Source organism: Drosophila kikkawai, chromosome 4 (assembly GCF_030179895.1).
Source record: "Drosophila kikkawai strain 14028-0561.14 chromosome 4, DkikHiC1v2, whole genome shotgun sequence".
Taxonomy (NCBI): Eukaryota; Metazoa; Arthropoda; class Insecta; order Diptera; family Drosophilidae; genus Drosophila; species Drosophila kikkawai.
The window spans coordinates 1,024,428-1,048,757 of record NC_091732.1 but is presented as its reverse complement, the minus strand read 5'-3'; the positions used below and the strand labels follow the sequence as shown (position 1 = coordinate 1,048,757).

Below are 24,330 nucleotides of genomic sequence, written 5' to 3'. Positions count from 1 at the left end.
ACTACGTAGTCTTTCTATTTGCGGCTTTTATTGGTGCCTCTGTTCGTGGGACTCGTCGTCGTGGTCGTCGTCGGGTTTTTGTGTTGTATATTGGAACAGAAGAAACAGTTGAAAAATTATCATAAACCTCTCACGAAAGTCCTGAGTGCTGTTTTGATTCCTTTAAGAGCGGTGTACGCGGTTTGCGGTTCTCGGTATCTGGTAGATACGTTTTTTGGTCTTTTTAACGAATTCGTGTTGTGTGCACAATCCTATGTCGCATATACATACCAACAATTTTAATTACATACATATGGGTACCTAGGTACATACATACATGTATTTGTATGCAAAAATGTGCAGTTCAAACTAAAGAAGGAGCTGCAGCATCCGCAGTGCTTCTTCGTTGGGCATGTGTAACGTATTACGTGTGCGTACCTTGTACCTATGAACGAAACGTGAGTACACATGTGTATCACATGCCTATGTACCCGCATTAAAAATATTATGTAAAATACATACATACAAGACGTTCTTTCATCCCATCTCCGCTGCCATCTGCCACACACTCACCCACACAGTAAAACATTAACTCGGTAAAAAAAAAATGCGAAAACAGAAACGGAGCGAAGCAGCAAAAGCATTTCTCAAGAGAAACCAAAATTCAGATACAGATATATGTATGTACATACATATACGTGCATATATGTATCTTTTATCTTTTATTTTTGTGCCATGTCTGCGTATATTTGTGAGCGTGAATATATACGTTAAATTTTAAACGTGAATAAGGAATACACACACATGCACTGTTTTTATACATATACTTATTTATGTGTTGTACATATGTCCGTGTGTAGATATATGCATTTTGTAACACTAAGAAAAAATAATACGGGCTTAAAACTACAAATTAACTTAAAAAATAGTACAAAAAAAATATAAAATAATAAAAATATAATAAAATAAAAATATAAAACAATAAAAATATAAAGATTTTTCCTACTAAAAATAAAAGCTAAAACTACAATTAACTCCAATCAATTAAATCAATATAAAGGATTATTTTTGATATGTGTTTAATACCAAAAACATTGACTGTTCTAATGTTTACTACTTTATTTTTACATTATATGATTTTATAAAAAATCTTTTCGTGTTGCCCATTGTACAATTAGAGAACAACTTTTAATTCTCTACTAAGTTGGTTTTTTTTATTTAGTTTATTCAATTTCCCAATACAGCGATTGCTTTGTTTTCTCTCAGTGCACTCACTGAGAGGGCACTCTGTCGGTGCTCTTTTCGACAGGAATACCGATACATGATGAACATACGCTCAGATATATACATATATGCATACAGATACACTTGGCAAAAATATGTGAAGAGCTAAGGCTATGGACAAAATAATATAAATAAATATACCTCATTTTGATAAGCTTACCGATACTATCTAGGCGAGTTTTCCCAATTCTGTACATTTTACTTAACAATCTTGATACTTTCCCAACCATCTTTTATTTTCTGGCCTTAAAATCTTGGGTATTGGCCAATTAAAGCTATAATGAGACGGTAGGAAATATACCTCTGAATGCATATAGAGAGAAAAATTTCTATTTGATATATCGATAAAAATGTCACGAAATGTCAAAATTGTTTTATATTACATCGGAAATTGGAATTTTAAGAAATTACAATTAGATGCAGAAAATAATTATATATCGTCATCGTGTGTGCAATGAATTGATAATTTGTTTAGTAGATATATCAAACAGATAATATCAATATTTTTATGTTAAATGCAATATTATTTGCGATTTCTTGTCATATATGTTTTTTTTCTTGGTTTCAAATATCAACAATAAAAATAATTTATATATTGGTCTTTAGTTTAATTTGTACGAAAATATTTTAAATTTAATTTCGAGTAACTGCATCATAGAGTCTCTCGCAACACTACTTCGCCCCTATCAACCACACACACAGTGTGAGCTTTTTCGAGAGTGCGTACTAGTTTGAATGTTTGTTGTGTTTTGCGATGTTGTTTTTTTGTTGATTTTGCTAAAGTTTTCTGGTACAGTAGCTTTGACATATACATAAACGTCTACATAAGTGCATGTACAGATGCACATGAACATGTATGGTGAATAGGGGGGCATGGGCAGAGCTTGCCGCCTGGCAAATTTTCGCTTGGTTGCATTTTGGTGCTTTGCTTAAAAATGTTATGTGTATGCATATTTTTATTAAGCGTATTAGTATTTGCAAGTTTATATATCCATATATCGAATAGTAACGCCTAAAATATATGTTATCCTTGCGTATTCTGCTGTATCCTGTAAAACAGGCTAATATTCAACTGTGTCAGGGTTTTACAAAAGGCATGATTTACCCCACAAACATTTTAATGTATTATATTTATTTTATTTACAGACATACTAACAACGCGTTTGGCACTTGACCTATTTTGGCATTACCTAACTTTATACAAAGGACTACAAAATGGGAATCGAATTGATAGATAGAGCATCCTTCGATTAAAGGACGCAAACTGTCATCTCTATAAAACGGACGTTTTCATATATATTTTAGGAAATGCAAGTGGAAAGTAAAGAAATCCCACTGATAAGTAGTTCCTTCACATACGCGCCTGAAGTAGATTCTTCAATTATTTTACAACTAACTCCCACACGAGCCACAAAAGAACTAAGCAGAATTCTAAACGTTATCATCGAATTTGCAGAACTTATCCTTCAAGAGAAGAAACCGAATAAGAGTGAAAGTAATAGTAAAAGTCGTCTAATGGCATCTAAAGTGGATATTAACTTGGCCACAACAGTTGGTACAGTGCCGCCTCCATCGTCATTTTTGAGCAGTACGCCTCCAGTTAGTGGTAGCAACTATGCCTCTCTTCTACCGGAATCGAATAGAAAACGCCAAAAATTGTCCACCACGAATCAAGAAGAATCCAACAGTTGCGATGGTAATACCAATCCTAAATTGGATGCAACTAAATCGGACATAAAGTCTGAGGATTATCAAGAAATAGACACTATCGAAAGGACATTGAATGTAGATATTTTAGAGAAGAACACATCATCCAAAAATGAGTGCTATGTCGCGCCAGAGCAAGCTTTGGTGACAAGCGTAGAGCTAGTGGTTCCAGCTCCTCCTCCGGCAGGAGACTTAGAGTTGGAGTCAAAGCCTAACGCTGATGGTCTGTATAATAGCTCTAGTAGTAGTTCCTGCGATTCGTCAAGATTATTATTATTACCAAACGATAAAATTGATGGTTGTGTAAATGACTCTTCTTCCAGTTTGAATATAAGAATTCCTACTAAATTAGCATTAACAACGACAACAACGGGTGATATTCTGCTGTCCGATAGGAGATCTTCACTGTGGACACCTCACCAAGATCAGTCTGGCAACACCCCGGATGACACCAACAAGCCAGAGATTGTAAATCATGTAAGTCCCGAGTTGCCATATCAACTGCATCATCGGCACTCTGAACTTTTGCTTCAAATCGAAAAGGATAACACGGAAACAGGAGCTTTTCCAGTGCCATTGCATCAGCATGTCCAACATAACGCTCCAACACAGGAGCAACAATATGGACGATCAACGGATGCCAATTCTATAGATGGCCATTTGCGCAATAGTTTTTATGCTCAGATGTTGCAGCAGCAACACTTTCAACAACAAAATCAACACCAACAACAAAGTATGCATGAGCAGAGTCTGAGACACCAGCAACAGAATGCAACAAGTTACGACAACTATAATGCTCCATTATTTCATAACGGTCCATTATTTGGTACACCACAAAGTGATCATCATCTTCGCCAGCAGCAACAACAAACATTGGAAGGTCACGGGTTACTAGATCAATCGGCATCTGTTTCTCACCAGCAACACCAACAGCAAATACAGCAGCATCACCAACAGCAACTGCATAATCAAAATCAGCATCAACACCAACTCCAACAGCAACATCAACAACAACATCAACAACTTCACCAGCAACATCAACAGCAACATCCACAGCAAAATCAACATCAGCACCACCACCAACAACACCACCATCATCTTCAACAGCATCATATTCAACAACAGCAGAAGCAACAGCAAGAGCATCACCAAAAACGACAATTGCACGAAACCTATAACGATCTCATTATGGAAGATTTTCACGAGGAACCCAGCTCGACCTATAAACTGTGAGTAGTCCATATTTATTAAAAAAAAAAAAAAAAAAAAAACGAAAGAAAATTAACTTTGCCACACCGTTGTTTGCAAACTGAGAGACTAGTTTACGTAGAAACGGACAGATGGACATGCAGATCGGCTCAGCTGTTGATGCTGATCAAAAATATATATTCTTTTTAGGGTCGGAAACAACCATTTCACTGCGTTGCAAACTTCTGACTAAAATTATAATACCCTGTAAAGGTATAATAAATTGAAGATTACTAAAAGATATTATATTATATATATATTATAAACATAACCTTGAACATTTCCGGGTTATATTGATAATTGTTCAATTTATTTATTTAGAACACTTTCACCGAACAACGTTAAATCCGAAAATCAAGACGATGGATATGAGACAAGTGCCGGCGATGTTCTAACCCCAAACTCGCACAGTTCGTCGACCAATTCGGTGACGCCGCAGCATCAAATGCCACAACATCTAAGCATCGGAATAATGTCTCACATTTCCAACCAGAAGAAATCCGATGACCAACTGTTGTTGCTATCAAAGAATCCCATCAACAACGATTCAGGTGCTCCCCCCACAACACCCCTTGCTCATTCTCATGGTCTTGATCTGGGCATGTCGACGGCACAATCTGCCCAATGCCCAAATCCCACCACAACTGCCGTTGATCCATTCAGTTTTATGGGTGAGGAAATGCGCAGCGTGCTTTCATCGCCGGCAGCCCATCATCGACACATGGAGAGTACAGCTTTAGGACCTCCGACGTGTTATCCGACAGAATCAGGGTCAGGAATAGAGACAGGGCCATTATCAGTGCCAAGTGCCGGTGAAGATATTTTTCAGCATCCGCCGCAACATGTTAAAAATAATGCAGAAAACTCGAATAACTCCAAGCCAACGCCAAAAAAAAGGGGACGAAAGAAAAAAATGGTTACTATAACTGAAGGTACGACTGAAGCAGCCATGACAGTGCAAGTAACTAATCAGGAGTAAGTTATATATTATCTAATCATTTTTATTATAATATCCACTATACACATTTCATAGCGCCCTTCCTCCTGTTAGCGAAGATTCCTCTGGTGATCTGCTACAAACTCTAAAACCGAAGGAACGGAAAAAGCACGATCGTTTTAATGGCATGTCCGAAGATGAGGTCATCAAAAGGACAATACCCGATCATCTGTGTGATAATCTTGATATCGTTATAGTGAGTTGTAAATTTCGGATAATCCACAGATAAATCTGATTCTATATTTGAGAAAATATAATTAAGATTCAATTAATATTAGGCGCAATTAATGATATTATTTATTTACAGGTCGGTATAAACCCTGGTTTATTTGCTGCTTACAAGGGCCATCACTATGCAGGGCCTGGCAATCATTTCTGGAAATGCCTTTACTTAGCGGGTCTCACCCAAGAGCAAATGAGCGCCGATGAAGATCATCAATTGCTTAAGCAGGGCATAGGTTTTACGAATATGGTGGCTCGGGCCACTAAAGGTTCAGCTGATCTAACGCGAAAAGAAATCAAAGAGGGAAGTCGGATTCTTTTGGAAAAGTTGCAAAGATTTCGTCCGAAAATTGCCGTCTTTAATGGGAAGTTAATATTTGAGGTCTTTTCCGGCAAAAAGGAATTTCATTTCGGCAGACAATCAGATCGTGTAGATGGCACTGATACCGTAAGTTTCTTTTTTATATCGGTGTTCGGCAAATACCTCTGGCGAAACTCTGACACACACTATAAACCAAACAAACTTTTAGTTTTTTACTCATACGCATACAAATGTAAATGGTTGCCAATCCCTGTTTTATACCCTTGCAGAGTTTTATAATGTTGCCAAGAAGTTTCTAACATAGTGAAGAAGTCATTTCCAACCATGCACTATGGTTTTTTTCCCCTTTTTTTTTGGCGTAAAGTCAATTTTTGTTTTAGTAATTTTAATTTTTTTTTTAATTTGTAGGTATACAGATAAACAAATATTTAACTTTAACATGTGGATCAATACTCAGGCCTGCTCCGGTAATCGTAAAATTTTTTCGATTTCGTTTTGGGCGAAAACGAACCGTTTTCGTTTTTATCTGCTCCGGTTTTCGGCAAATTTCTTTTATCACTGCTCAAGCAGCTAACTTATGTTTTTGATAATAAGCAAACAACGTAAAGTAGTGCCTTTTATATTTACAATTGCCCTTTTTCTAAGCCAGAAAAAGGCAAAAAATGCTAGAGTTAAGTAAATCTAGGCATCTAATATGCTGCCACACATTTCACAGTTTTAATTCCGGTGGTCTCAATTAATTATTTGGTTAATTTTGACCATTTAAGTAATCACATTAAATAGCATTATTTTTAAATAACCATTTTGACTCTCCTTTGGCGATAACTTTTTGCGGTGAACTTATCGACCTATCGCCAAAACGAGAAAACTAGTTGAACACGGCAAAAATTTTGTTGTCAAATCTGAGGTGGGGTCAGAAATAAATTTTTTATAAAATAACTACCTGCCAGAATGATCTTGTGGTGGTGTGGAATAAACATCAATAGACCACCGAGTAAACTATTTTTTTCCTTTTGTAAATAAGATCTGATTTCATATAAAAAAAGCCATTTACTCTTCATTCCGGCCAGAAAAAGGTGCCCGTTTTTCAAATCGAAAAAATCTTTCGTTTTCGATTACCGGAGCACCAATTTCTCGTTTTCAAAAACGAAAACGAAAAAATCTTGCCGTTTTCGATTACCGGAGCAGGCCTGTATGTTTTTGTTTTGTTTTTTGTTTTTGCCATAAACCAGGGATTGCAAATAAGAGTTATGAGTAAAATAAAAGTTACTACCAAAAAATTGAGCTGGAAAGATAAAATATTTAGGTATACCGTAATTTTTGAAGGAGTTCTCAAAAATAAAATAAACTTTTATAACCAATTTTTATTTTTTGATTGCGCTTTAACTCTTATTTTTAAATTTTAATAAAAAGTTGTAGAATAATTATTATTTTTCAATTTGTATATAAAAGTTGAATTATTACAATTATTTGCAATTTTTAAAATAATAATTGAAAATTAAAATTATTCTCCAATTTTTATTTTAAAAATTGAAAATAACAGTTACGTGTCAATTTTTATTTTAAAAATTGAAAATAAAAATTGAATCGCAATAACTTTTCTACGGAGCGGTATATCTTAAAGATAAGAAGATATTATTAATCTACGCTTCAATACCTTTCGTTTGATGTATATATTGTGGTTATTGCTTATGAATAAAAATATGCGTACTATACGTAATGCTTATTACATTCCCCAAATAAACAAGGATACTAAAATACCTTGGCAGCAGCACCGGTCAATTTAACATTTTAACGTTTTTTTTCAGAGAGTGTAGTTGTTTGTTCCTTATTCCTTTTTTTTATTATATATACATATATACTAGCGGACCCGGCGAACTTTATCTCGCCCCAACTTCGACTGATTAAAAAAAATTAAATTGAGAAGTTCCGTTTCTACTTTGACGTACATGTCGAAACACTACTATTGAAACATCTTCAATCAATACGCATAAAAATTCATAGAGCTGACCTTATTCCTATCTTCTCCTAAAAATTTTAGGCTAAAATTTCAATTCAAAATTAGTTGAGAATCAAAAAGAAGTGATGACTTTTAAACAAACCAGTGAGTTCAAAAATTATGTCGGATAGTTGGTCGCTTCATCCTCGTCGGTCACGCTGTCATCGGATCTGTATGAATGCAGTTCTCCAGCGATTTGACTTTAAATAAGGAAATTCAAACTATCTACGTCCTTATTCTTCCCGGCGAACTTTATCTCGCCCCAACTTCGACTGATTAAAACAAATTAAATTGAGACGTTCCGTTTCTACTTTGACGTACATTATTACCTTACCTTATTCCTATCTTCTCCCACGAATTCCGATTATTCCAACAGATCTTCCATTCCAATTCAAGAGGATTCAGTTCCCAGCTCGATTGGCATTTGCGATGACAATCAATAAATCGCAAGGCCAATCGTTGGAAGTCTGCGGGATGATTTGAGTCATCTTCTCTTTTGTCAGCGCTGATAATGATTTTATGTTCGTCATAATGCATTATATCCAATGCGGTTTTAAACAATCTGACCAATTCATTATGCTCATGGAGAAGGTTTTGCAATTGTTGAATAATTTCACGTTTAGTTGCAGTAAAAATTGCACAGCGGTGATTTAGTTCAACTTCCGAATCACCAATGAAATAGATCTGAAGGAATTTATGATGTTTGTTTTGTGGTGGTAACAAAGCGCCCGCTCGGTGGTGAATTTGCCCTTGAATCTGAATGTTGGGATGCAATTTAGAAAAAATGTGATAATAAAGAGACGCCATTACCTTATAACTTGGATTGTAGCCTGATTGTTGAACCTCGGCTCCAAAAGACGTCATTTGAAAGCATCCGTTATATTTTTGTGCAAGCTTCAGGAAACTGTTTGATTGGGCTGAGTTTCCATATAGTAGCGAGTACAAAGGCTCTGGTGGATGAGCCAAAACGGGCAATTTAATTTTGCCACCTGCACAGCATAAGCCGGGGGTTTCCAACCGAAACTTCAATGCATTACAATGCTGACATACAACAGATAATGAACCAATAACAACGCACGTAAGATCCTTGTAGGATGTTTCAGGATTGTATGCGAATGCAGCGCGATTCAAGTTTTCATTTGCGGCTCGTCTTCCTCTATTATTTTGTCGGGCTTGAGGTGGTCTTTGTGCAGCGCGAAGCTGTGCCATTTGGGCACGTATCGATGCATTTATTTCTGTACGTTCCTCTTGCGTCCGACTATTAAGGAAATTCTGATTATTTATTGCATTGCGAGAACGCCGCCCAAGATTTGATCGTCTAACAGCAGGCATTACTTCCAATTGTTTAAGCTCACTTTGGTAATGCTTCGTTAGCTCGATTTTTTTGTTTAAATATTTTTTTACCGAGTTCATTGATACACAATTTCAACGCAGCTATGATCTTTGTAGGGTGTTTCAGAATTTTACATATAACAGTGGACCATCTGTTGAGCCGCTAGCGACCTTTCCGGAAGGACTTTCCAAAATTTTCTTATGCTATAACCTTCTTCTGGCAATACAAAAAACTGAAAAAAAAATTGAGCCAAATCGGCCCAGCCGTTCTCTTGTGATTTGATCCCTAACATTTTTTGTCTCCATTTTTATATATATAGATATATTTTTTTTAATTATCTCAGTATTCATGTTTGTTTGTGAAACGGTGAATTTTTTATGCACTTATGTACATGTACATATTTGTGCATATGCAATAACCACAATATATACATCAAACAAAAGGTATTGAAGCGTAGATTAATTAAATATGTCAATCTTTAAGATATACCGCTCCGTTGAAAAGTTATTGCGATTCAATTTTTATTTTCAATTTTTAAAATAAAATTTGACACGTAACTATTATTTTCAATTTTTTAAAATAAAAATTGGAGAATAATTTTAATTTTCAATTATTATTTTAAAAATTGCAATTAATTGATTTAACTCAACTTTTCTATACAAATTGAAAAATAATAATTATTCTACAACTTTTTTATAAAACTTGAATAATAAGAATTAATTTCCTATTTTTTCTATATAATTGTAAAATAACTCTTATTTCATAATTTGTATTATAAAAATTATAACTGTTACGATCCCTGCCATAAACTCCAATTTTAGACCTATTCAGGCCTGCTCCGGTAATCGAAAACGGGAAGATTTTTTCGTTTTCGTTTTTGAAAACGCGAAATCGGTGCTCCCGTTTCCGAAAACGAAAGATTGTTTCGATTTGAAAAACGGGCACCTTTTTTTTGGCTGGAATGAAAAGTAAATGTTTTTTTATATGAAATCAGATCTTATTTAAAAAAGGAAAAAAATAGTTTACTCTGTGGTCTATTGACGTTTATTCCACACCACCACTAGATCATTCTGGCAGGAGTTATTTTATAAAAAAATTATTTTTGACCCCATCTCAGATTTGACAACAACAAGTTTTCTCGATTTGGCGATAGGTCGATGTCCATCGCAAAAAGTTATCGCCAAGGTTGCCATATTGTTGGTGGAACGAAACAGTCAAATTAAAATACTTATAAAATATAAATGAATACATTAATGACTTTAAAGGAGTGCCAAAATTGTTGTTTATAAATAATGCGATTTAATTTGATTACTTAAGGGGGTCTTCTCATTGGGCAACTTTTTTTTTCGATTTTTTTTTTTTTGCATTTATTTATAGCTTGGGATGGTGTGTATATGTCCCCAAAAGGATTTTTAGAAATTCAAAATACTTTAGAAGATACAGCCTTTTTTGTGAAGCAAGTTCTTCGCAAAATGAGCTTTTTTCAAACTTCAAACGCGTTTATCTCGAAAACACGTTTTTCGAACTGGCGGCCATGATATCTCCAGTTCAACAGAACCGATTTTCATGAAACAAAGTGGAGTCGACGCAGAATTGTCACCATTCTCGGGTGACGGAACAGATTTTTTTTTAAATTTTTTTTTCTATTTTTTTTTACACTAAACTACAAAAAAAAAAGCCCGAAATCGAAATTTTTTTTTTTGAATGGCCGCCATTTTGTTTAAAAAAATTTTAAAAAAAATCTGTTCCGTCACCCGAAAATGACATCAATTCTGATTTTAACCCCGTTTTTATTTTTCATTTCGGACGCTCTGGAGACCCTGAATCGTGGCCGCCAGGACGACACCTTTTTTTTCGACCATCAAGTTTGAAGTTTCATTACTCTTTGAAAAACCCTCGTATCGAGGCAAGAACAACTTTTTTAGTTACTTTGAACATTTTTGAATACAATAAATAAAAAAAGCTTTCAATTATTCTTTGCGTTTTCAAATAAGAATTTTTTTAAAAAGGGTCCAAAAAACGGCTTTTGAATGAGAAGACCCCCTTAAATGGTTAAAATTGACCAAATAATTAATTGAGACCACCGGAATAAAAACTGCAATACATGTGGCAGCCCTTGTGCCCTTGTTTTCTAGTGGAAAACAGCTGTTTTAAGATGAATTCATTTTTTAAATATAAGTAGGCTGAACTTCGCAGCGCCTTGAATGGCATTGGCCCTCCGACCAAAGATGTTGCATCTTAGATGCCTATATTTTCTTAATCTTTCCGGATCAGCTAAAAACGAAAACGAGCGATTTCGCCCAAAACGAAAACGACAAAATTTTACGATTACAGGAGCATGCCGAATATTACGATATCTGTTTTTCAATAAGATAGATTCTGTCAAATGTTTTAATTGGATTACTGTAACTATTTAACAAAAAAAAAAAAGATTTTGGTGTTATGTTATATGTTTTTGACCAGAATGCACAGCAGAGTCAAAATTGAATCTTAGTTTTCTATCCAAATGAAACTTTAGGTAGTTTTTTTTATATTGTATGCAGTTTAAATAACGATTTTAAAATAACGTTTTAAATATTATCAAAATCGAATTTTTATATTTTGAACGTTTCACCTTTGTTTGTTTTTTTTTTATTTACCCGAAATTGATCGATATCAAATGATTTATTTGCAAACTGCAAGGGTATATAAACAACGGCGTTCCAAAGTTCACATCAGAAATTTCCTGTCCATACAAAATTTGACAGGTAAATTGAATATATTTGAATAAATGTGGCAATCGTCACCAGGCAGCATTTTTTTTTGTAGCTTAGGATTTTTTTGTTTATTTCTTTTCCTAATTGCTATCCATTGTTTATACATTTCAGTACATTTGGGTAATGCCATCATCATCGGCGAGATGCGCTCAATTGCCACGCGCCGCCGATAAAGTACCATTTTATGCAGCATTAAAAAAATTCCGTGACTTCTTAAATGGTTTAATACCACAAATTGATGAATCAGAGTGCGTGTTTACAGATCAGCGGATTAGACAGTGTAGCGAGCAACAGCAGCAGAATATAGACAACAAAGGCAATCAGTCTGCACTCTCCTTTGTAGATAATTGTGGCAGCTCAACCTCTATTGCTGGGGACTGTGGGGGTAATCCTGACGTTCCAGATCCCTTACCTTCTAATAAATTAATGCCATCGCACATGATTTCGAACGATAATCCTTATAACAACGATACGGCAGATAGTCCCATGAGACATCCAAGCAATTCTACATCGTATCTGACAGTGTTTGGACACCAATCCCTTCCGCAGCCACAACCCGTGGAGAAAAAAAAACGTGGTCGTCCCAAAAAAATAAAGGGACAGCAAGAGCTAATTATGGATCATCGTGCGCCTCAGTATAACCATCATCATGACTTCAATAATATACTTAATCTCTCTGTGGTTGAAACACCCAAAAAGAAACGTGGCAGGCCAAAGAAACTAAAGCCCACCGCTAGCCTTGATAGTATATTGGACAACAACAAGCAGTTGTCAAACACCAGCAACCCATTGTCTGCTGCAGTACATTCACTGGATCAACACACAACAACAACAACAACGGATGCCTCGCCCCCACAAGGCAACAATCATCAGCAATTGCCGCCCAGTCTGTACAATACTCCGCCACCATCGCACATCCTGTACACCGCATCGGCCTCACCGATGGCCTCACCCGCCTGTAATTATACGCAGGTTCATACCCACGGGACTCCCACTGCGGTGGGTGTCCAGGGGGCGTCTCCCAATGATCATTTATTATTGGTAAAGCACGGATCTTCTCATGAGCAACAACCGCATTTGGGCGAAACGCCGCCACCTAGTTCCCCGAATATGTGCGGTGCAGTAGACTTCGAGCAGCTGCCGGAGAATCAGTCAGAGTCCAAAAAGGTTACAGCGCTGACTGTGGAAAAGGAGGAGTACAATGACAGTCCCTCACATGATCCAGACACAGCCCAAATCCAAGTTCCAGTCCATTCAAATGAAAATCACTATCACCAGCAATGGCTTTCGTCTCCGCATCATCATAGTCCTCAAAGCAAACAGTTGCCTCCCCCACAAATACAGCATTATCATCAGCAGGAACAGACGGAACATTGGCAGCGTGGTTACGAGGAACAGAACCCCCAGAATCAACCCAATCCCTATTTATTAATCTCTTCCGCACACCAACCTAATCAACACTTAAGTCCAAGGAACACCAACTTTGGTTCTGATGTGGCCCGCAAGAGCTTGTGTGGCTTGGAGTCATTAGTTGATCAAATCCCTGCCATCAGAGAGCATGATGAGTCCATGTCAGCGACGGCGCAAGCGGCAGCTGCTGCTGTTGAAAGTCGCTTATTAGGTTTGCAGCAACAGCAACACCAAGGTAAACGCTGCAGTCAAGATGAAGAGTCCTCTGGCACTTCCGATAATAACAATGTGATTAGTAATAACAACTTTTCGGTCTCGAGTCTTGTGGCTGTCAAAACGGATAACGATAATCTATATCTCAATAACAGTGGTGAACACCGTGGAAACGCAGGTGAAAATCACGCAAACACCAACACCAACATGGAATATTATCATCATCAGCATCATGTCGTGACTCCTCATCTGATTAATAGTTCAGAGCCAAATCTCCAGCATTCACATGGATTTTCTTCTCACTCTCATCCGCATTCTTCTCCTCACACTCATTCTTCTCCTCATTCACATCCCTCTCCCCACTCACATCCTTCTCCCCATCCTAATGCACATCCCCACTCATCTCCTCACTCACATCCCATGTATATGGAGCTCAACCACTTGAGCCACATCCCCACACTGAATGTAAACTCGACAGTTTACGCTTCAACAGCCTATGGCTCACATCTGCAACATAGCACAGGATCAGGGTCAGGATCAGGGGAATACACAACAGGAGCTAGCCATCATGGACATTTTAGTCCAGTTCAGGTTCAGTGTTCCTCAACGAGCTCTACACCAACCCTACATGTACCGAGCCCCAATTATCCTTTTCATCATCATCCTTACGGAGGCCATACGGCACCACAAGCCTCCTATCCAAGTTATGTACACCCCTCGCATCATGGTCACCATCACCCGCCGCCACCACCACATCATCATCCTCTGAGCGTTTTTGATCACTTGAAACCGTCCGATATTGGTGGTTATGGCAGTTTTTGATTAAAAATCGACAAAGAACTAATGAAACTTGAAGCGGAAACTGAATCATCGCAACGATCTATCGAATATACAGGCTTGAATGTGGCTCTTTAATCGTTAATCGTCAATCGATTATATTTAATCGCAAATATCCGGCGTAAAAAAAAACGGCCTCAACCCAAATTGTCGCATCTCCAGCAATATTTATCAATCTCCGGCCTTGCCGACCCTTTCTACTTTTTAAAGAACATTTTTTAGAGTTTTAGACCTTATATAAAATATAAAAAATATAGAAAAATAAGAATAACCAAAGACTCCGCCTAATATATATAATTTTTTAAGCGTTACATTACATTACAATAATAAATACTACATATATAACAATAACGATAACGATATTATATACGTAAACATACAGGAAAAACTAAAATATGATTATAAGTACTTAATTATTATTTAACTCAAAAGGATTTACAAATAATAAAACAAGAAGACAACATAGTTTACCCGTAAATCGAAAATAAAGAAAATTTCTTAAGAATATTTCGTGAATCTGTAGATATTATATTTCATTTTATAATTTGTTTCATATATCCTTATCTGTTAAAAGCTCTCGGATGACAAGGTTTTCGACAAAGTTTACATAATTTTTTATATGTGAATGGACTAAAGTGGGAACTTTTCGGTGTCCAATTGGCCTGTGCTCTCTGAAAAGTGTTTAAAACAGAGTAATATTAAGAATGATGTAAGATTCGGTTTGTTTAATTAAGGGTGGACATCTGAGTAACTGGCCAAAAAAAAAGCCGATTTTCAAGAATTTTTTTTTGGCCAAATGAAAAAGCAAATCGAAAATTTTTTAAGTAGGTTTGATAATGTTATATGTGAAGTACAAAATACATTTTTTTTAATAAATCGAAAACAAAATGGCGGCTGTGCAGCATTTCTTCGTAGGCCCTATTTTTTTGAAAGGGGTCCATGGCCGGAAACCTAACGTCCTTAATTTTTGATCTAGAACAAAAAATCAAATTTTCAGATCGATCGGTTAAGATTTGTTCGAGTTAGGTTTCCGGCCAACTCAAAAAAAGTGGTTTTGAGATAAACGCGTTTAAAGTTTTAAAATCGTATATGATTACATGTGAGGCATCGCCGCAGAATGGAAAATTTCGACACTTAGAAACTTTTGCCGGACTCTATCTTTTGATATGTTATTTTTAAGACCCTAAAGTATTTTTTAAGAAAAAAAAAATTTTTTCGATTTTTAAAAAAAGTTACTCAGATGTCCCCCCTTAATAGTTAAATCAATTTTTATTTTATTATATATATATATATAATATATAATTTTTTGTATATATATATATAGTTATTTTTAAATTGAGATATGTATGGTAATTGGGTTGATGTAAATACCATTGCTATATTTATTGATTGGTAAGTAAATATTTCATTCATTTATTTCTTATTTGACCTATTTCTTAACGGAACAAACTTAAAATTATATTTAAAAACATGTTTTACACTCGAGTATTTTATAAACATTACATTCAATTTTTTTTGTTCTAAAAAATAATTTACTTAAATATTTTTTAACAAAATAATTTATTATGTAAATAAAGAAAAGCGAAAGTAAGATTGATTTGATGAATTGTATAAAATATTTAATATTCCCAAGGTAGAAAGATAATATATTACAATTCACTGTTTTATACTAAAATAATCACGATTAAGTTATTAGTTTTAAATAAACAAACGCACCGGGGTAAGCTTAACTTAACTTCCAAGCATTTTTTGCAATTTAATTGTGATTATTTTAGCAAATTAAGTTATAGTTAAGTATCATATTATTAAATATTTGTACTTTTATTCAGGAAAATAAAAGTTTTTTCATAATTATATTTATTACATTGAAAAATGAAGGGTTTTAATAATATTAACAAGTGTCTTCCGTTTTATTTTGTAATAGGATGCAAAAAAAAAACATATTTATTTATTTCCGTCTCATTTTAAATATGTTAAAACGATTATTTTATTTAAATCGAGCTTCGAACGTTTTCATTTTGACGATGACATACCGAAATGAGGACTCTAAGACTAAGATTTTAATTTAATAAAACGAATCGAGACTAAATCTAAGAAACCAACATAAGTATATTTAAAATCCATACAAATATAAATGTATATATGTGAAAGTTCATAATAAAATAATATGTAGATTAATTATTTAGCTATATACAAATAAGATCTTACTAAATATTAATATTTAATCTTAATGCATTATTGTGCATATAACATATTTTGAAATTAATTTTACAGAACACGGTAACACTGAACATTAAACATAACGAAAGAGGTGCAATTAATAAACGAATATTGCGAGTAATATTAAATGAATTAATTAATATTACAATTTCCTCGCATTTCATACACATAAATATGTAAATAAAAAGGTAACAAAAAATAAAAGAACTATTATTCTGAAATGAACCCATACTTTTTTATGCGCTACAAATAAAAGTATTAACGTTCAGCAAACTAATTAACGTCGTTTACCTTTTGCAAGGCAAACAACACATTATAGGAAACATTTGACAATATCTTTTATCAATTAATGAGGTATTTATTAATAGTATGCAACCTTAATATATGAAAGCTGGTATATATATATATATTTTATCTTATATCTTATATCTTATAATAATACAAAGTTCTATTTACCTACTAATGGTAGTACAGTAATCGCTTGTAATTTGTAAAGGGTGCTTTAGAAATGATTTAAGAACTAAGAAACAAAACAGTATCTATGTGTTCGCTTTCGATTCGATTTATTTTCATGTTTTATTTAAGGGGGGGAGGGGGTGCGAAAATGCACAATATTTGAACAGTTTTTGATAAATTTTGTATTGAAAAACATTTAGAGGTAGAGGAGTTATAGGGAATCTCTCGAGTGGCCTCTAAAAAAAGTTGGTTTGCGGTGTACATCCTAACTGTCCACAGAATCATCCGATCTACAAAAATTATACTTCATTCGTTAAAGGATAAGTGTCCCGAGGTATTCACGAAGAGTTTTTATTTTTTAAATTTTGTTCCCTATTTTTTATCAAAATTTGAAGTCAAAACCCCGTTTTTTGACTAAAAAATTAAGTTAATTTGTTAAATAAAATATATAAGAAAATTAAAAATTAAAAAAAGCTCGACATGAATACCTGTAGAATTATCTAAAGAAGTTATGTTCAAATTTCATGTTGAAGATAAATGTTTCTAATTCAAAAACCCGCCAAGTTAGAGTGCCGCTCGTAATAACATATCGATTGTATCGAAACAAGATAAAACACATCACTAGCATCATAAAGACATAACCTAAAAAGCTGTAGAAGAGAGTGAATAAACAAGACAGAGTTTTCTAAAGAAATATAGTTTATTTACTGGCCAAAATAACTCAAAAGCTAAAAGTTATAATAGGTTATGGGCCCAGGAACGTTTTGTTCAAGTTGAAGTGAAAGAAAAGATCGCATTTTTCTCGATTACAATGGATTTGGCGAAGCACGTGACGAAGCTCTCAGGAGCGACCGATTGGCCGATTTGGAAAAGAAAAATAAGGGACCTGATTGATTACCACGACGGTGCTCTCGACGCGTTGGATGGAAAGATCATCAAACCGGATCCATTACCAGAAGGTGCCTCAACAGTAGATGAAAAGAAGCACAAGGAGATGAGCGATTTTTTTCGTAAGGCCAACAGCTATGCAAAATCCATGATTACCACCGCGGTCACGGACTCGGTGTACCAGAAGATCATGGACAAGGAGACAGCACACGATACGTGGGAAGCCCTGAAAAATCAGTTTGAAGCAACGGCGAAGGATCAGGTATTCAGGATATGCAACGAGTTTTTCGCTTTCTCTTGGAATCCAGGTAACGATGTATCAACCCACATAGCAAAATTGCGCAGTCTATGGAACGATTTAAATCAAGCTTTGAAGGCTAAAAATGAAAATGAGCTGCCAGATTTAATACTTGTTTGTAAAACGCTACATATTTTGCCAAAAACATTCGAAACGTTCCGTCAAAGTTGGATGCTCTTGACAAAAGAAGAAGAAAAGACTTTCGACGAATTAACTAATCAAATCGTCATGTTTGAGAGAAACTTTAGAACAAAAGAAAATGACGAAAAGGGAAGCCAGGAGGCTTTTTCTACCACAGCAAAAAAAAGGAGCATCGTCAGGATTCAGAAGCATCTGGTCGGAGATTCGACACCTGTCACTATTGCAAGAAAAAGGGGCACTGGATCAGGAACTGCATTAAATGGAAGAAGGATGGACGTCCGAAGCAGAGCCACCAGAATGCTGAACAAGGAAATTGTGCAGAACCAACGGTAACTCTCATCTCAGTCCAAAATGGCGTGTTTGCAGCAGAGGCAAACTCAGAGGTCAACTGGTGGATAGACAACGGTGCAACAAAACACGTTGTGAAGACTGCGAAGTATTTCGAGCATTTTGAGAAGTTTGAGAATCCGAGTTGGATCAGAGCAGCTGGAAATGAAACCTTGTCAGCTTTGGGTCAGGGCACAATCAAAGTCAAAACGATTGTCAATGAAAAAATTCTGTTTCTTTCTTTGAAAAATGTATGGTTTGTTCCCAATATAACGAAGAACCTATTTTCAGTGTTGGCTGCCCAAGGCAATAATCCAAGTAGTCGTTTTGAGTCGTCAGCAACCAAGTGCTCCCTCAAAATAAACGACAAGATTGTCCTCGTTGGAGCCAGAGAAGTTGGAGGAACACTCTACAGAGCAGCGATCGAGCCCATACTTCCAGAACGAAACGTCGATGTCAACGTCGTAACTTCAGGAACATCAATTATCCAACTGTACCACGAGAGGTGGGGACATCAGGACAAGAACCACATCAAGGACATGCTCAAAAGAGAAATGGGCATTCAAGTCAAGCTTGAGAGCAGTTTGTGCGAGCCTTGCATTCTTGGAAAGGCGCATCGATTGCCATTTGGAACGAGGAAACCAGCGATGAAGCCAGGGGAATTGATGTCAGGCGATGTTTGCGGCCCATTTGAGGATTCATTCCAGAAGAAGAGGTATCTGGTAGTTTTTAAGGATCATTTCACCAGGTTTCGATACGGGTACATCGTCAAGCAGAAATCAGAGGTCAAGGACGTGCTGCGACACATGGTTTCCCACGCCAAGCAACAAGGCCACACAATTCGAGAATTCCTGAGCGACAATGGAGGAGAATTCGACTGTGCAGGAGTGAAAGAAACTCTTCAGGAAGCTGGTATAACTTTTCGACTCACCGCTCCCTATACTCCAGAACAAAACGGTGGTGTCGAGAGAGAGAATCGAACGATAGTCGAAATGGCGAGAACTTTCAAGTATTCTAATCCAGAAATAAAATTTCCAGAAGCAATTTGGGCCGAGTTGGTCAGCACAGCAGTCTACGTTCTCAATAGGACCGGCAAATCTTCATTGAAGGGTCTGAGCCCTTACCAACTTTGGCTGGGCAAGAAACCAAGAATCAAACATCTTCGAATTGTAGGATCGACGTGCTTTGTACACATTCCATGCCAAAAAAGGAAGAAGATGGACGAAAAAGCTGAAAAGGGGTACCTGGTGGGTTACGACGGCGATGAGAGATATCGTATTTACTTACCAGAGAAGCACAAAGTAGTCGTGTCGAGGGACGTAAAATTTCAAGAAAAATTCAGCAATTGTGAACCAGGCGTCAACCTACCTTTCCAAGATTTTGGATCCAAGGACGTCGTAGAAGACAAAGAAGATGAAGATGCGGATTTGCACAAGAGCGAGGACGAAGACACACTTCAGGAGCAAGACTTGAAAGAAGACACAGACGAAACAGGAAGCGAAGACACAGCCCAATCAGGAAGCGAAGAAAATTACGAAACTGGAGTAGAATCAAGCTTTGACGAAGAAAACAACAAAAGAAAACTGCAATCAATGCGGTTGAGGGATCGTTCCAATTTGAAGAGACAGGAGCATCTGGATGACTACGTAGCAGCAGCCGAGAATTTTGTGCTGGAGAGTCCAGATTCCTACCATGAAGCCATCAACAGCAACGTCGAGTGGAAAAAGGCAATGGACAGGGAAATTGATTCCTTACATCAAAATGAAACTTGGAACTTGACAAGACTCCCCAGAGGATCGAAAGCACTTCCATGCAAGTGGGTCTATCGAGTCAAAACCCACCCCGACGGAAGTATCGACAAATACAAAGCTCGCTTGGTCATCAAAGGATTCGCCCAGAGACAAGGGATTGATTACGACCAAACTTTTAGTTCTGTCGCGAGAATGGAAACAATCCGCTCAGTGTTAAGCGTTGCAGCCAAAAATGATATGTCTTTGGTCCAATTTGACGTCTCGACAGCTTTTCTATACGGTGAATTGGATGACAAGGAGATTTACATGCAACAACCTGAGGGATACGAGCAAGGACAGGGGCTTGTTTGCAGATTGAAGAAGAGTCTCTACGGGCTTAAGCAAGGGCCGAGATGTTGGCAAGAACGCTTTGGAGGTTTCCTGCGGAAACATAATTTCAAAGTCAGCGAGGCAGATCCATGTCTCTATATCAGGGAAAGAGATGGCAAAAAGATTCTACTCGTTGTTTACGTAGATGACGGACTCGCCGCAGCAACAGATACGCAAGATTTGGAAGAATTTTTGAACGAGTTGAAATCAGAGTTCAAAATAGTCTCAAGCAAAGCTGAGTGTTTCTTGGGACTCGAAATCAAGAAGCAAGAAAATGGACTAAAAATTAGTCAGCAAGGATATGCCACAAGGATTTTGGAGCGATTCAGGTTTTCGGATTGCAAAGCAGTTTCAACCCCACTTCTCAAGAATTCGGAAATTACGACAGCAGGGAAAGAATCAGAGACGACTGCGTTCCCTTATCGCCAAGCCATCGGAGCTCTCATGTACCTCATGCTTGGAACAAGGCCAGACTTGGCTTTCAGCATCGGATTTCTTTCAAGAACGCTAGAAAATCCTACAAAAGAAAACATTGCACAAGTGAAGAGAGTTTTCCGTTACATTTCCGGAACTATCAACGTTGGGATAGTCTATCGGAAACAGAAGAGGGGAATCCTCGAATGCTACAGCGATGCTGACTTTGGTGGCTGCACGAAGACTGGGAGATCTACATCAGGGATCATCATCATGTTTGCTTCAGGAGCCATTTCATGGAAAAGTCAAAGGCAGGCCATGGTGGCCATTTCTACTACAGAGGCTGAGATCGTAGCAGCCAATGAAGCTGCAAAAGAAATAATTTGGCTTAAAAGATTATTTCAGGAAATCGACAGATTGGACCGAGCCCCAATTCTCCAGGTCGATAATACTGCCGCCATGAGGCTGGCCCAAAACCCCGAATTCCATCGCAGGACCAAGCACATAGCCAACAAGCATTTTTTCATCAGGGACAGAATTGCTGAGGGCGAATTTGGAATCGAGCAAATCCCCACTGAAGAACAACTCGCAGATATGATGACAAAGCCGATCCTCAATACTCGACTGCGGATTCTTTGCAACAAGATTGGATTCTTTTGAAGGAGAAGAACACCATTCATTTTGCTTTATATAGAGTCATAAAATTTTCAAGTTTGTCAATTGAATTGTTAATTTTGAATTCTTACAAGGGAAAGTGTTGAAGATAAATGTTTCTAATTCAAAAACCCGCCAAGTTAGAGTGCTGCTCGTAATAACATATCGATTGTATCGAAACAAGATAAAACACATCACTAGCATCATAAAGACATAACCTAAAAAGCTGTAGAAGAGAGTGAATAAACAAGACAGAGTTTTCTAAAGAAATATAGTTTATTTACTGGCCAAAATAACTCAAAAGCTAAAAGTTATAATATTTCAAACCGATTGGTTCAGTAGATTTTGAGTTATAGTGTACACCGATTTTCAAAATTTTTCAGGAGAGCGCTTTGAACTTTGTGATTCTCATGCATGGAACACCAACCGACCTTCGTTCAACTCCGCATAACTTCGTCAATTTTACTGTGATCGATGTAAAACTTGGACATAATATTCTTAAGATGTTGAACTTTAAAAATAAGAAATAAAAAAAATTTACGAAAAAAAAATTAAATACCTTACCCCCCCCCCCCCTAAATAACGAGCAAGTTTGTTGTCCTTGAGAGAATAAAGAAGATGCTTTTTGTATACTTATAGTGCCGGAAACAACTCCTTCAATGCGTTGCTAACCACGCGTTTTTGCTCTACGAAAAATACTTACTTAATTTTGTGTTTCTTATATTTATTAAATATTTGGTTAAATAAATAGGAAAACTAATAGGAGATATAGAAAATATGTACCTATATTTTCATAAAATTATAATAATTTGGTTTCGATTAAAAAATTTTGGACAGACATTGCCAGATCAACTCAGTTGTTGATGCTGATCAAGAATATTAAGGGTGGTTTCGATTTGAAGCACGGGTTAATCTGAGTCTGGTAAAACTTATCTCATTCGTCTTCTTTTTAAATTCAGTATTATCTCGGCTGACCGAAATGAAATTACGGTCAATGTAGACAACTTTTGCACCATGATAACCAATTTTTTGTGCCCGCTCTTGATAGTATTGATGTGGACAATGTTTGGTTTCACATGTCATGCCGCAATGGATTTATTGCGCGAATCGTTCGATGACCGTTTAACCAGCTAAAATGGTCGCCAAGAAGCTGCGATTTGACACCGTTGGACTATTTCCTGTGGGACTCCGTTAAAGACAAGTATGTCCATTTGAAGGCCAACATTCGGGATGCCATTGACGAGATACGGCCAAAACACTAAAAAAATGCTCGAAAATAGGTTTGATCGAAATAGAAACTGCGAGGCTAGCCGCGGCAGCCATTTGAATAAAATAATATTCCATTTCTAGGCGGAACAATTGTAAATCAAAACAGAAAAATAAATTTAACAAAATCCCAAACCGTTTTTGTTATATTGCATTTTTTACTTGAGACTTTTAAATGGTCCACCCTTTTTGTACTGGATAGGGTCGGAGGATATGACTCCTTCACTGCGTTTTAAACTTCTGGCTAAAATAATAACACCCCCAAGGGTATAACAACAATACTTAAAAAAAACTGCATTGTATGTTCTTTTTTTGTGTTATTTATTTATAATTTTATAATATATGCACATCTGTTGCCAATTTATTAAATATATAGGAACTTTTATAAATATGTATTAATTTATTTTATTTTTTTTCTTGTTTATTGGTATTACCCAATAATTGCAGTAACTTTCGATTATACATGTACTATCTTACTATGGGTAGACATTAAAAATATGTTTTTAATTTTTACTTTGAAAGTGCGAGGTAAATAATGGAAGAATATAATACTTTTCCAAAGAAAAATGAAAAAACAAAATTAAAGATTAAAATGATATAAAGCTGAAAAATGAAGAGGGGTTTATATAAAACATAATACATATATCTGAAAAAATATAAAAAGAAAAATATATGTATTTATTATGGAAAGCAAACAAATCTGATAAAATGAGTATTTAATTGTAAAGTCAATGATTTTGTGTATGTCTTCTGATATGTTATGTATATCTTTACACATACATAAGTACATATGTAAATGGTGGTTACACAGTTTTGAGCAATATATTCATCTATGTATATTATGCACGAGTGTAGTACATACTATACATATATATATATATACATATATATATATATATATATACACATATATATATGTGTGTTTTGTCCGTATGTTCTAAAGAATAGTTTTTTATATGTATATACTTTTGATGCGAGGGCTTAAGTTCATGTTAGAAATATGTAATGCAAGGTCTGCTATTATGGTATTTACTGTTAACCTGTTTTTTTTGTTTATTTATTTCTTTTTTGGCAATTATGAATGCTTAATTTTTAAATATGAAAATAATTACTATTTTTGATAAAACTTCTAATGGGTTTTCTTCTTTGAGATATTATTTATTAATTAATTATGGACATTGGTTTACTTTTATTTATTATTTTTTTTGCTTGCCTGTTAGTAGTTGAAAAATTAAATAA

The 24,330-nt window shown here is 35.9% G+C and overlaps 2 protein-coding genes across 6 annotated transcripts; one reads left to right on the top strand and one right to left on the bottom strand.

The window, feature by feature from the left end:
* Window positions 1-31: 31 nt before the first annotated feature.
* Tdg (Thymine DNA glycosylase) lies at window positions 32-14,829 on the top strand. Of its 4 annotated transcripts, XM_041776702.2 has the most exons (7): window positions 32-437; window positions 2,410-3,447; window positions 3,514-4,199; window positions 4,540-5,193; window positions 5,252-5,411; window positions 5,523-5,885; window positions 11,959-14,829. In XM_041776702.2, the coding sequence occupies exons 2-7, from the start codon at window positions 2,572-2,574 to the stop codon at window positions 14,290-14,292; spliced, it is 5,073 nt and encodes a 1,690-aa protein (XP_041632636.1). In that variant the 5' UTR covers window positions 32-437; window positions 2,410-2,571; the 3' UTR covers window positions 14,293-14,829. The 4 variants fall into 4 exon arrangements, with proteins under 4 accessions (XP_041632636.1, XP_070143802.1, XP_070143801.1 ...); XM_070287701.1 differs by having other exon boundaries at window positions 32-201; window positions 2,410-4,199; XM_070287700.1 differs by having other exon boundaries at window positions 32-409; window positions 2,410-4,199.
* LOC138929054 (uncharacterized) lies at window positions 5,322-9,187 on the bottom strand. 2 transcript variants are annotated; one of them, XM_070287702.1, is made up of 4 exons: window positions 8,569-9,187; window positions 8,093-8,514; window positions 7,862-8,030; window positions 5,352-5,452 (listed from the first exon to the last, which is right to left on the bottom strand). In XM_070287702.1, the coding sequence occupies exons 1-3, from the start codon at window positions 9,169-9,171 to the stop codon at window positions 7,961-7,963; spliced, it is 1,095 nt and encodes a 364-aa protein (XP_070143803.1). In that variant the 5' UTR covers window positions 9,172-9,187; the 3' UTR covers window positions 5,352-5,452; window positions 7,862-7,960. The 2 variants fall into 2 exon arrangements, 1 of the variants encoding a protein (XP_070143803.1); XR_011445474.1 differs by lacking the exons at window positions 7,862-8,030; window positions 8,093-8,514; window positions 8,569-9,187 and adding an exon at window positions 7,521-7,831 and having other exon boundaries at window positions 5,322-5,452.
* Window positions 14,830-24,330: the final 9,501 nt, after the last annotated feature.

Excerpts from the sequence above, each read along its gene's own strand:
- Tdg (XM_070287701.1), top strand. The coding sequence starts at position 2,572 with ATGCAAGTGGAAAGTAAAGAAATCCCACTGATAAGTAGTTCCTTCACA. Across the intron at positions 5,412-5,522 it reads ATAATCTTGATATCGTTATA|GTCGGTATAAACCCTGGTTT; the intron begins GTGAGTTGTAAA and ends ATTTATTTACAG. Across the intron at positions 5,886-11,958 it reads GTGTAGATGGCACTGATACC|TACATTTGGGTAATGCCATC; the intron begins GTAAGTTTCTTT and ends TATACATTTCAG.
- LOC138929054 (XM_070287702.1), bottom strand. The coding sequence starts at position 9,171 with ATGAACTCGGTAAAAAAATATTTAAACAAAAAAATCGAGCTAACGAAG. Across the intron at positions 8,515-8,568 it reads GCTACAATCCAAGTTATAAG|ATTCAAGGGCAAATTCACCA; the intron begins GTAATGGCGTCT and ends CCCAACATTCAG. Across the intron at positions 8,031-8,092 it reads TGGGAGAAGATAGGAATAAG|TCGAAGTTGGGGCGAGATAA; the intron begins GTAAGGTAATAA and ends TGTTTTAATCAG.